Source organism: Podarcis gaigeae, assembly GCF_964106915.1.
Source record: "Podarcis gaigeae genome assembly, chromosome: 13".
Taxonomy (NCBI): domain Eukaryota; kingdom Metazoa; phylum Chordata; class Lepidosauria; order Squamata; family Lacertidae; genus Podarcis; species Podarcis gaigeae.
The window spans coordinates 42,507,643-42,521,446 of record NC_139689.1 but is presented as its reverse complement, the minus strand read 5'-3'; the positions used below and the strand labels follow the sequence as shown (position 1 = coordinate 42,521,446).

Genomic DNA, 13,804 nt, shown 5'->3' with positions numbered 1-13,804 from the left:
CGCTTTATAGGACGCACCTTGTTTTAGAGGGGGAGAGCAAGAAAAAAAAAATCTCCCCCTCTCTGCTCAGTGCCCCTTCAGGGAAGCAGCAGGAGAAACGGAGCCCCTTCCATTTCTCCTCCCGCTTCGCAGAAGGGGTGCTGCGCAGCTCTCCCTCTCTGCTGAAGCCAGGAGAGTCTTGCTTTCCTAGCTTCTGCAAAAAGGAACCCAAAGCCTTCGGAGCGCAGCGCAAGTTCCCGCTGCTCTCCGGAGGCTTCAGGTACCTTTCGCTGAAACCAGGAGAGTCTATCCCTGAAGCCTGGAGAGCGAGAGGGGTCGGTGCGCACTGATCCCTCTCATTCTTCAGGCTTCAGCGAAAGCAATGCGAAGCCTACGGAGCGCGGAGGGAGCGCTCCCTCTGCGCTTCGGAGGATTCACGCTGCTATCGCTGAAGCCAAGGAGCCTGCATTCGCTCCATAGGACGCACACACATTTCCCCTTAATTTTTGGAGGGGGAAAAGTGCATCTTATAGAGCGGAAAATACGGTAGTCTGTCTTGGGAGTAAAAGCCCCTAGAAAGAGTTCTGTTGCAGGGTGGCAGGAGCTGCAGAAACGGAAAGAAAAAAATTGGGTGTGCTCCTCTCTGATGTGATCGTTTGAAAAGACTCAGCCCAAACATGACACCAGTCTATGGCTTGCACTAATCCTAGTTTCGAACTCAAACATGTGAGCTTCCAGGTGTACAACTGGCAAACCATAGTTTAGAACTGTTTTTCTTCTTCGGTTATCTGTCAATACTCCCCTCTCAAGGCAGAATAGCTTCCAAAGTACTAGTCATAGGTATTGTTTATTAATTTAAACATTTAAACATTACACCAAACCCAAGGGTTCGTCTACAGTTCCACTTGCCGCATACCTAGAAAGCACGGGTTATTTTCTGCTTGTCCCGTGGTTTCGTCCTTGCTTTCCCCAGGAAAACCCACTGCAGTAGAACCTCTACTTACGACCGCCTCTACTTGAGCCCGATCCAAGTTGTGACTGCGTCAAACCTGGAAGTAAATACTGGGTTTGCCACAATTTGCACATGCGCAGAAGCGCGCTGCCGCCGAATGCGCCTGCACACAACGGCACTTCTACCAGCGCCCCGGATCGACTTACAGACAGACCTCCGGAACTGATTACGTCCGTAAGTAGAGGTTCTACTGTATTTAGTGGCAAACCAGAGAAAACGTCCATCCAGAGAAAACCCAATTTATATTTTCTCCAATTCAGCAGTAAAGATTGGGTTTCCCTGGGGGAAAGCAGGGGGCAAGGGCAAGTTTGGGTGAGCCCTTAGTTAGTTAAATCTGCATCCTGCCTTTCATGGTGATTTTGCAGTTAACACAAACCATTGTTTGCAAACCCATTCTAGAAAGTGGTCTCCAATTGTGAATTGCTAGCCAAACACAAACTATTCAGACATCACATCAGACCATTATTTAGCTTCCTTAATCAAGGCTTGGTGTGATGTCTGAACTGAGCCATTTTGCTTGTTTTTTCTTATGAACCACTCATTAGAGAAGTTTGCTTTCTCTTCCTCCCCACCCCCCACCCCCCACTAATTTATTATTAGTACTGGTCCATCATAAGGTAAGGTGGGGAGTTTAATGGAAATACTAATGGTGGAGTGGGAATACTGAAAGTATACACAATGATTTCTGATTATCCTATCCCAAGATAGCAATTCCATCATGAGTCAGCACAGCTGCAAAATCTGCTCATCTCCAGACCATAATTTAAAGATGGATTTGCAAACCCTGATTAAATCTAAACATGCTGTGAATGACCTCAGTGCAGATATAATGCTTCCCCCACAAAAGAGAACTGAGAAATGGAAGGTGGAGAGGAAGAGGAGGAGGAGGAGGAGGAGGAGGAGGGGGAAGGCATATATAAGTCACCCCTCATCTCTTAATCATGGTTCTCTTCCGACCTAAATGCTCCTTTTATGTTTCCACAAGGGGAAGCTCTTCCTCCACTTTCCCCTTCTCCACTGAGGTCTTTCGGCTGCTCTTATTCTTGGACCTCTGCTATTCTTTTTTCCCCACACACTGTCTCTGGATGACCTCATTAAATCCCACGGCTTTTGGTACCATCAAGAACGGGGGTGGGGAAACTGTGGCTGGACTACAACTCCCATCATGTCTGTCCACAAGCCATGCTGGTTGGGGCTGATGGGAATCAGAGTGCAACAAGAGCTGGGGGACCACAGGTACACTGAGGAAACCCAGCACTTCCTTTCTAGACCAAAATGGTCTCCCTCACCTCCAAATCTGCATCTCCAGCTGCTTACCCTATCCTCGCCAATCTTTCCACTTGAATACTGCGTCATAATTTCGTATGCTCAAGACAAGACTTTTCATCTTTTCTCTAAAGTGTTCCTTGTACACTCTCCTTAGCCACTGACGGCTTCATCACTCACCTCGTTGGATAGGTACAAATCCTTCTCTCTCTCTCCTTATCCAGTCTGTTGCCATGCTCTGCCTCTTCCTCCTTTACAACATTGGGGGAAATGTATCTGTCTCTCGCCATCCCGGTTCACCCCCAGTCATCTCTCACCTGGCTACTCCATTTTCCTCTCTAGCCTTGCGTTATCTTACCTTGGTCCCCTTCACCTTTACCCAGTTTTCTGGGGCCAAAACAATTCACCCCTCTTGCTGCTCTGACCACATGGTAAAGGACCCCTGGACGGTTAAGTCCAGTCAAATGCGACTATGGGGTTGCGGTGATCATCTTGCTTTCAGGCCGAGGGAGCCGGCGTTTGCCCACAGACAGCTTTCCGGGTCATGTGGCCAGCAAGACTAAACCGCTTCTGGCGGAAACCAGAGCGCATGGAAATGCTGTTTACCTTCCCGCCACAGCAGTACCTATTTATCTACTTGCACTGGCGTGCTTTTGAACTGCTAGGCTGGCAGGAGCTGGGACAAAGCAACAAGAGCTCACCCCGTCGCGGGGATTCAAACTGCTGATCTTCCGATCGGCAAGCCCAAGAGGCTCCATGGTTTAGACAATAGCGCCACTACTGCCTCATCCCTGGGCACCATGTTATCCAAGCAATCTGCCTCTTCCCAGTGGCTGTTTGGAAGTGCAGCATCCCAAAAGCTTTCATTTGTCGTTATAAATTGGGTGGAAAAGATTGGGGAAGGAGGGCCCGTGCCCCAGTAGAAAAGTTTCTTGCAGATGGACAAAAAGATTTTTGCACAGGCATCCGTTGCGGGGATGTGAACCGCCGACCTTCTGATCAGCAAGCCCAAGAGGCTCAGTGGTTTGGACCACAGCACCACCTGCGTCCCACATCCCACCTTATACCCCTACACCTGGCTGCCTTGCTGTTTCTGGCCCCAGTGCAGGCTCTTTATTCAAAGCCCCCACCCACCCCCATGGCTTTGCCTCCAACTCTTATCTCTCTGCTCTTACATTTCAATGCATCCCACCCTACCTGTGATCTTTGCTCATCCAGCTCCTGCTTCTCTCCCTTTCTTCCTTGCTGCCCCTTATGTCTGGAGGAGCCTCCCAGAGCATCTCTGCAATGCCAGCTCTTTCTTCCTTCAAATCCTTTCTCAAAACCCACCTTTTCTAGATGCAATACTGTGCTGTAACTAATCATAACCACATGTAATTGATATATAAACACATGCTCTTCCCATTCATTCTGTCTGGATTTCCCAACCACTCCTCTGTGGTTTCCCCTGTGTTGAATTACAAGATTGTTAAGCCCTTTGGGCAGGAGAAAGTCCTCTTATCCTCTGGAAATTGTTGCTAACAACCACTGAAGCTGTTAAGATTGAACTGAATCTCTTTGCAGGCAAAGAGTAAATTTGCAAGTCCACATAACAAAGCAGAGTAAAAACTTTTTAAGTCTACGTGGTTCATTCAGCCTTATAGCACGGCAATTTTAGAAAGCTTGATTTTTGTATTAAAAAAAAAAATCACAGTTGCAGGGAAAGGATCTGAACTAAAATAAATATTATTATATTATTCACAGTTTTCATGGCTTTTTATTGTGGGTCAAGTAGCAGTGATCAGGGAGGAAGAGATACATTTACCAGCTTGGTAGAGCACAAGGGGACGCGGGTGGCGCTGTGGGTTAAACCACAGAGCCTAGGACTTGCTGATCAGAAGGTCGGTGGTTTGAATCCCTGCGACAGGGTGAGCTCCCGTTGCTCAGTCCCTGCTCCTGCCAACCTAGCAGTTCAAAAGCACGTCAAAGTGCAAGTAGATAAATAGGTACCGCTCCAGTGGGAAGGTAAACGGCATTTCCATGCACTGCTCTGGTTCGCCAGAAGCGGCTTAGTCCTGCTGGCCACATGACCCAGAAGCTGTACGCCGGCTCCCTCGGCCAATAAAGCGAATTGAGCGCAGCAACCTCAGAGTCGTCCGCGACTGGACCTAATGGTCAGGGGTCCCTTTACCTTTACTAGAGCACAAGACTTACTCTCAGGATTGTGGGTTCAAGACCCATGTTGGGCGAAAGTTTCCTGCGCTGCAGGGGGTTGGACTAGATGACCCTCGTGGTCCCTTCCACCTCTACAATTCTATGACAAGTTGGATGGTGGACTTCGTGGAAACCGAGTTTCCTTGTTTTTTAGATTCCTAGAAGGCAGGATTTCAACCTGTTCATCTTCAATAAATCTGTCAACCAGCTCTAACAAGTGTTCCCACAACTGCATCCTGGAGCAGCCGAGGCCCAGAGCCAAGACAAATGGCCGAAACCGAGGAAAACATGGAGGGTGCTGGACAGATGGCTCTGTCAGGCACATCTGGCAAGGCTTGTCACAGCCCACCCTCTCCCTTTCTCAACAAGGATGGCAGCTAGAGCATAATTTGAGCCTAGGCTTAGCCTTACAATCTGTTTCAATCTGAGAGTTCAACCCTAAAACATGAGAAGTAGAAATAACTCTGAAATAACTCCGATTTCATGACTCTCCAGGGGAGACAGACCTAAGTGTTCCCTAAAATGGCTTCTTAGAACCCCAATGTATCCCAATTTACGACTCATGCACAATCTGAGACACAGGAGTTTGAAGAGCTTGCCGTCTCTTTTTCCAGAATAAACTATCCCACGCCCTACTCCACCCGCCTGGGTTTTTTGTTCCCTCCCACTTCAACCATCAGTCATTGCTCTGTGGTCACTGAGGATGCACAGTTGTCAACAGGCTGATTTGGAGTTTCCCGTACTTCTGCCAATCCCACGAGGGTTTCCTACGAGACCTGTTAATGCCTTCCTGTGGGGCGGTGCACGGATAGTACCATTTTGGATACATAAGGCTCTGCATTCTTAGAGCAAGTTTGTTGTTAGTCTATATAAGATAGTGAGAGGAGGGAGCAGCTTGCATGAAAACTGGATCCAAAACAGCTGGTCTGGTGCAAACGGTTTTGAAATTTTAAGGTGTAGGGAAGCAGTTCAGAAGCAAAACGTATAGCAACAATTAAAAAATAGATTTTCCTGGCATCATAATTTTATACTGTTCATTCAGGGCTGTAGAAAACTATTTTGAGCTAAAAAAATTTTTTTTAAAAAATGTTGATGATGCAATAAACCAGACTCCAGGGGAAAAATAACACTTATGGCTTACTAATTATAATACCATGAGCCTCACATTTCCTACATGTAAAATACGTATGTGTATTCCCACCCACCCCCACAGAACTCTGTAGGATTGTTATAATAATAATAATATTATAATAATTTATTATTTATACCCCACCCACCTGGCTGGGTTTCCCCAGCCACTCTGGACGGCTCCCAACAGAATATTAAAAACACGATAAAATGTCAAAAGTTAAAAACTTCCCTAAACAGAAGGGAAGACTGGCAGAATCCGAGACCAGGGAGAAGAGTCGGTGGAGGAAGATTGGAAGAAATTTAAAGACTATTTACTGAAACATTGTAAAATTAATGATTGTTAGAAGGATGTTGGAATGATGTTATGTGATTTTAGCAGGAATGATATAAAGGATTTGGGAACAACTGACTGTTAATTGGTGAAAGGAGGGAAAGTAAATCTACATTATACTAAGATAAATTACAGGACTAAAATTTGAAAAGATGGAAAGGATTTGCTGAAATAGATAATCGATGTAGAATACAAAAAAAGGGAGGTGTGACGAGGTCAAGGAAATAAGCTAATGAAACATAAGTAATGGAAAGATTTGCTGTATTTTTCTTTGTTTTTTCTTTTTTGTTTAATGGATTTTATTTCTCTGGTTTTTTGTGGGGTTTTTTGTATCTTATCCTTTTTTCTTTACCTATTGGGATGTGTTGTATTGTTTTTTGTTTAAAATGATGTTTTTTACTTTTTCTTTTTGTACCCCTTAAAACTTTTAAATAATATTATTTAAAATAAAAAATAAAAAAAATAAAAACTTCCCTAAACAGGGCTGCCTTCAGTTGTCTTCTAAAAGTCAGATGTTTATTTCCTTGACATCTGGTGGGAGGGCGTTCCACAGGGCGGGTGCCACTACCGAGAAGACCCTCTGCCTGGTTCCCTGTAACCTCACAGTGAGGGAACTGCCAGAAGGCCCTCAGAGCTGGACCTCAGTGTCCAGGCTGGACGATGGGGGTGGAGACACTCCTTCAGACATCTGTTTGTCTCAGGAGTGTGTCTCCAGGGGCAAAGTCAAATGGCTGGAGAACCACAGCTCTTGCTGCGGCTGCAGAGACCAGTAACTCATAACTGCTGCCTCCCATGTTGCTTGAGTTGCTGGAAGGAGGCATACAAGATACTCTCCAACCATCTTAGGGACTCCACTTTTGGATTTGTGTAGGGTTTGCTCCTCAGCCTTTTCTCCTGAAGAGTACATACATAAATATCTAGTTTTAAATATGTTAGAGGCCAGTTAAATATGTTAGAGGCCACTGGAGAGCCAGTGTGGTGTAGTGGTTAAGAGTGGTAGTCTCGTAATCTGGGGAACCGGGTTCGCGTCTCCGCTCCTCCACATGCAGCTGCTGGGTGACACTGGGCCAGTCACACTTCTCTGAAGTCTCTCAGCCCCACTCACCTCACAGGGTGTTTGTTGTGGAGGAGGAAGGGAAAGGAGAATGTGAGCCACTTTGAGACTCCTTTAAAAAGGGAGTGAAAGGCGGGATATCAATCCAAACTCTTCTCGGCCTGTAAACTCATGAGCGGATGTTTACTTAAAGTTTCCAAATTTGATGGCAAGAAGGAATTTTCACATGGCTGACTGGCTAGTGGTTTCTCAGAGGGCTTGGAGCTGCATTCCCCTTTGGCATGTGGCTTGAGCAATCTGAATTGCTTCCCTGAAATATTCCCTGAATCATGGTCGGCATCTCTGGCATGGTATGTTGATGAGCAACAGGAACTAGAACCCTGGGGAGAATGAAAAACGGTGGTCGGGAAAGATCATCAAATGAAAAAAAGAAAAACGGAGGAGGAGGGAAGGCTCTGGTGTTCCCTCGTGTAAGTGAACACCTGAATCTTCCTCCTCGCTTTCTGCTTGGAGAATACGCCTCTGCCAAGTGCCCCAAAGCATTAAATAAAAGAAAGAAAAGAAATCTCTAGGAGGTTGACCCTCTGGTTAAAAACTTGAAATATGATGAATAAACATGTTGTAATGCTGAACTGAAAAGAAAGAAAGACGTTAAGTGAATAAGTTAATTTTATAAAGAATATTGGTGTTGGAAAACGGTTAAAATGATGTACACTGAAATTCAAGTAGGGAGATACGAGGAAGTCATTTACAATGTTATTAAGTTTGATTTAAATATAGTGGAGATTTATGTTGTTTGAATTTTTTTGGAAAAACCAACAAAAAAATTTTTGGGAGGGGAAACTGAACTTGAAATATGCGCCACAAAACCTTTGTGCAACAATGACACACTGGCTGCAGGGAGATTGGCATATCATGCTCATAGCAGGCCCTGCCAAAGACATTTTGCTGCCTGTATTAAAGGATTGCTGCTATTCCAAATGCAGAAGCCAGCTGCACTGACACTAGTGTCTTACTCCAATGTGGGGGACAGGACAGGATCCTCCACCACAACACCTAAGGGCAGCAGGCTAGCTTAGGAGACGTGGGGCAGGACCCATGTGGGACCCAAAGCTCTGGCCTTACTCACCACTCCACCTGGCATTGCTTGTTACCTGTGCAAACAAATGCCACAGTGCAGCATCACCACAACATGTGTGCGAGTGCAATGTCTGCTGGGGCGCATGGCCTTGGCTGGCTCCCCCTCTGCCTGCTCACTCAGTCACAGCCATTCCCAACCATACTATAAGTGACGCATCAGGAGAAAGCAACTCGGTGAGGCAGCTCAGACCAGCCACAAGGATGCATCACTGCCACCCGAGTGGAAGCTCAGGAGAAGAGAAGAGTTTGGATTTGATACCCCGCTTTATCACTACCCGAAGGAGTCTCAAAGCGGCTAACATTCTCCTTTCCCTTCCTCTCCCACAACAAACACTGTGAGGTGAGTGAGGCTGAGAGACTTCAGAGGGAAGCCCAAGGTCACCCAACAGCTGCATGTGGAGGAGTGGGGAAGTGAACCTGGTTCACCAGATTACGAGTCTACCGCTCTTAACAACTACACCACACTGGCTCAGGAGGATGGGAGTGGCCAGAGGACCAGCTGCTGCCACCCTCCAGCTTGCTCTGTCTAAAGACAGGACAACAACTGTGAGCATGTATGTGACAGTCTCTAAACCTGGGTTGCCCCTGCCACTCTGGGCGGCTTCCAACATATATAAAAACATAAAGGTAAAGGACCCCTGACAGTTAAGTCCAATCGTGAACGACTCGGGTTGTGGCGCTCATCTCACTTTACTGGTTGAGGGAGCCAGCGTTTGTCCGCAGACAGCTTCCAGGTCATGTGGCCAGAATGACTAAGCCGCTTCTGGCGAACCAGAGGAGCGCAAGGAAACACCATTTATCTTGCTGCCGGAGCGGTACCTATTTATCTACTTGCACTTTGACATGCTTTTGAACTGCTAGTTGGCAGGAGCAGGGACCGAGCAACGGGAGCTCACCCTGTCACAGGGATTCGAACTGCCGACCTTCTGATCGGCAAGCCCAAGAGGCTCAGTGGTTTAGACCACAGTGCCACCCACGTCCCATATAAAAACATAATAAAACATTAAACATTTTTCAAAAATAATTCCCTATACAGGGATGCCTTCAGATGTCTTCTAAAGGAGATTCTAAAGATCTCCTTGGCTCGGGGATCACCTAACTCCATACCCTCCAGCATTTATCCGAGGAAAATAGGGATGCCCTAAGGAAAAGAAGGACATTCTGGGATCAAATCAGAAACCAGGACGACTTCTGGAAATCCGGGACTGTCCCTGGAAAATAAGGCCGCTTGGAGGGACTGAGATATGTGAACTGGAAGCTAATCCAACCTGCTTCCAAAACACAGTGTGCATGCACTTTAATTCAAATTCTGTTCTGGCCTTCTCCTGTGTCCAAAAAAGTATGTAAACACAAGACATCTATATTTTTATGCATGTGTGTGTTGCCTCCCATTTCCTGCCTACAGGCATAAACTATTGATAGTGTTATACGCCAGCTGTGACTTTCGCTTCCAACCCCTAGGGTGGGTCAATGAGGTGACCTTATTACCAGCGCCAGTTAGTCTTTGCCAGTGCACACTAAGGGTTCACACATAATGCGTGCGCTTTGCTTCATTTGCAAGGGGCTGGGGGCTCCCCATCTTATTCTGCACACCCCAAATGGTTGAATTATTTCACTATAAATTATCTCTCCCCCCCCCAAAAAAAAATAAGCTGCCCCATTGCAGAAGTATGCTAGGAAGGCAGTGTTGTGTAGTGATTGAACTGTTGGTCTGGGAGATCAGGGTTCAAATACCCACTCAGTCATGAAGCTCAATAGGTGACTTTGGAGTCAGTCACAGCCTCTTAACCTACCACACAGGGTCGTTGTAGGAATTAACTGATGAGGGATGTGTATGAACCAAGTACATGGAGAAAAAAGTGATCTATACAAGCAATCTAGGGACGCGGGTGGTGCTGTGGGTTAAACCACAGAGCCTAGGACTTGCCGATCAGAAGGTCGCGGTTCGAATCCCCGCGACGGGGTGAGCTCCCGTTCCTCAGTCCCTGCTCCTGCCCACCTAGCAGTTTGAAAGCACGTCAAAGTGCAAGTAGATAAATAGGTACCGCTCCAGCGGGAAGGTATACGGCGTTTCCATGTGCTGCTCTGGTTCGACAGAAGCGGCTTGGTCATGCTGGCCACATGACCCGGAAGCTGTACGCCGGCTCCCTCAGCCAATAAAGCGAGATGAGCGCCGCAACCTGAGTCATTCACAACTGGACCTAATGGTCAGGGGTCCCTTTACCTTTATACATGCAAGCTCTTCTGCTGGCCTGCTTAAGAAAGCTGGAAGGGCCAGCCTGATGGAGATGTCAGTTGCCAACCTAGCATCCAGAGATCTCCACGTGGTCGCAACTGGACCCGCCCCAGTCACACAACATGCCTGGCAAATTTCCAGCACTGAGATTAACCTTTGGTTAGATCCAGCAGTGCTCTTGTAAATGTTCTTCTGTACTGAACAGACACTATGATATGAGATTCGTACATACTGAGTGGAATCTAGCCATGTGGCACTGAGATGTTGGGTTCGTTCCATCATCCAAGTGAAATGACTCTTCTGTAAAATACTGAGAAGCAGCACCATTCCAGTGAAGAGGAAGGAGTGACCTCATTCTACCTACCAAAGCAATGCATATTCCTTTATTCCTACAGAAGTTACGTTGGTGAAAGCTGATAAAAGTTTGCATCCTTTGTGACCCCACCCGCCCCCACCCATGAAGTGCCCATCATGCACTGACAGGGCCCCCCCCCCAAAAAAATCTGTGGTCTTCTAGCCACCCAGACTCTCCCCTAGCCATTGTGCACCACAACTCACGTGGCAGCTTGTTGACGCGCCAAGGAACAGAGTTTGTAACAAAACCACGCTTGGAGGCTGTGACGATGACCCAGGTGCCCAGGCGGTAGCTGATGGGGAGCATGCTGACACCCTCATGGTCGGTGGCGCCTGAAGCCAGAGATGTCTGGTTGCCATACACTTCCACGGCTGCCTGAGGCAGTGGGGACAGGTCGCCATTCTCATACACCTGGACCTTGATGACCACCTCTGGAGGAAAGACAGAATACAGAAAGGGTGTGTGAGCTTGCCCCCAATGTTTTTCCCAACTCAAAAGTAACTTGTATGGTTTCCCAGTGGCCTTTCCCCTCCTCAGTTGGTATTCATGTTGCCATTTCACTTGAACAAAAGGTGTGGTTAGTTAAAACAACAAGGGCCAATCAGTTTCCTTTCCAACTCTAAGGCCTCCATGACCTTCCTGTAGCCACCCTATTTGGTCCATTGTCCTTAAGATGTGTTGTCTCCTCGGCCCTCTTCCTATTTGGCTACCCAGCGTATCATCTTTCGCTCATTTCTGCTCACAACACAGAACCCCTCCCGCTGTTCCTTTGCGTGTGAGGATTTCCTCTCCGGCAATCCAACTCCTCGCTTCCCTCACTGCAGCTGCCCCAGTTTCAACACTCTGTGTCTGGCATGCGCTCTTTGCTAGCCTGTGAATGCACAGGAACATCACAAGCACTAAGGTAATAGTTTGTGTATATGTGAGTCACACAAGTGAAAAGCAATGTTGTGGGCATCAGGATTCCACACATCTAGTTGCCAATGGCAACTGTCCCTCCTCCTCCTCCTCTGGTAACTTCCCTCCTCGATGCGCCCAGCACAGAATCTTCTTCCCTGAGTTATCTGCAAATTGAGGAATGCTTAGGAGAGGGCTATGGTCTTTATTTTTTCCTGGGTTTGAAGAAGGGAAAAACCAGCTGGGTATCCTGTGGAACCAACTCCTAAGGGCCAAGATCCCTTCATGTTATGAGGCTGCCCCACCAAAGTTGATGGGCATTGCCATTCAAATGGTGTGTGCACATCACATCTTGTGCACCCCAATATTTTATTTTATTCAAGTTGCCACCCCTGACTCTCTCACACTGCTCAGGAACAAATAAGACCTCAGTTCTCCCCCAAGTCCTCTGTGTGACCACAATTCAAAGCAGGCTAGTAAATCATAGAATCATAGACTTGCAAGGGACCCTGAGGGCAGTCTAGTTCAGCCCCCTGCAATGCAGGAATTCTAGGTCGAAATCTAGTTGAAATATGTAGAATTCCTTATGCAAGTTATGTTCCCATACCAGAATGATGCAACTCAAAAGACCAAAAACGGGGGGAGGGGGGGAAAGAACAGGCCAACATTAACATGCATTCTTATAGTCATTTGTTTATTCCAAATAAATGAAAGATCACTCCACAGTGATGGGAAACGTACTTTAGACACAGAAGAACGGTGAAAGCGGAGCAGTGCCAGCAAGAAGGGGAAGCAAAAATGGGATACCTCGCTGAGCAGTTCAAGAATACTAAACCCCAGCAAAAGGTTTGTCTCACTGCATTTCCCGCTGTGCAATTCCCTGCAGCTCAAGCGGAGCTGGCTCCCATCACCCCAGTCCATTCCAACAATGTGCAAACTTGAGGATTGGTCACACATGGCCAAGATCTCCTCTGCTGGCTGCCTGCCTGACATATTCTCCTCACCCTGCGTGCAAACAGAAGAAGACCTCCGGACAGAGGGGCTGATTCAACTCCACTTGGCTTTGGATGTAAGCTCCCTGGTGACCAGGAAGCTCCAGCTGGAGGGAGGCCACGGCTGCTTCCTCTCTCCATCAACGGGCTGCCTGGAAGAAGGGCTGGGGGTAGGATTCCACGCAAAATCAAGGTGGAGCTGAGGTCAGTCATTGCTCACAAAGTGCGTTCAGAGAGTAGCTGCTTGCAGGGGAAGAGGAAGCAGCTAGCACCCCTCAATTTGCACAGCTAGAATAACATTTGAAATACAGAGCGCGACTCCTTTGCACTTCCTGTTACCGTGTGACTTGGAAAAATCAAAGGCCATTGTGTAAAAAGACCCCACCAAAACAAAGCTATTTTTAACTTAATTTGAGTTAAAACATTTTGAGCTACCCTTGGGGAAAAACCAACTTATTGGACAGGGCACAGATGTACAGACCTCTGGTCCGGAGGACTAGAACACAGGGCAGATCAGGGGACAGACTCAAGCAGCTGCACTCCCAGTAGTTTTGGGCAATGTAAAATCAGACTAATCACCTAAGACAAATGGTAAAAAAAAAAAAACCACAACCCCACAGCCCCTTCACCTACAAACACACACCATTTCTCCTTTCCCCTTGCTGTTCTGGCATCTGACCTGAAAACAGGCTGGCTGGGAGGAGGAATGTTATTTGGTTTCCTTTTGTGATCAGTGAGCAACCCAACTTTCAAAAGGAGACAAAGGGCTCTGGAGGCCCAAATCCACCAGTGTGAGCAGCAACAGAAGTTCTGTAAAATGTTCCCCTTTTAGGCACCTCAGCTGCTCACTGCTATGTCGAAGACACAAAGGAATGGAACGGAGTAGGTTGAGGTGCCTAAAGGAAAGGCTGTAAAAGCCAAAGCCCGTCACACTGGGAGGAAAGGAGTTAAAGAGCCCTTTGCCTGCCTCATGGCTCTTTAACTCCCTCTCTGCCAGTGTGAAGGGAGGGTGCAATAGATAGGAATAATAATAAATGTAATAGTAATAATAATAACGTATATGCTGCCCATTTGACTGGGGTTGCCCCAGCCACTCTGGGCAGCTTCCAACAAATTCAATCTCAGTAAGACATCAAACATTAAAAACTTCCCTCTGTGGGGCTGCCTTCAGATGTCAGATACAGTGGTACCTCGGATTAAGAACTTAATTCGTTCTGG

General features: G+C 47.1%; 1 protein-coding gene across 2 annotated transcripts in view; it reads right to left on the bottom strand.

Moving 5' to 3' along the window:
• FAM171A2 (family with sequence similarity 171 member A2) overlaps positions 1-13,804 on the bottom strand; it is a 40,557-nt gene that overhangs the window by 13,394 nt on the left and 13,359 nt on the right. For both annotated transcript variants that reach the window (XM_083709264.1, XM_083709265.1), the window contains exon 2: positions 10,901-11,128. In XM_083709264.1, the coding sequence (XP_083565390.1) occupies positions 10,901-11,128 (228 nt within the window). The remainder of the gene's footprint in view (positions 1-10,900; positions 11,129-13,804) is intronic.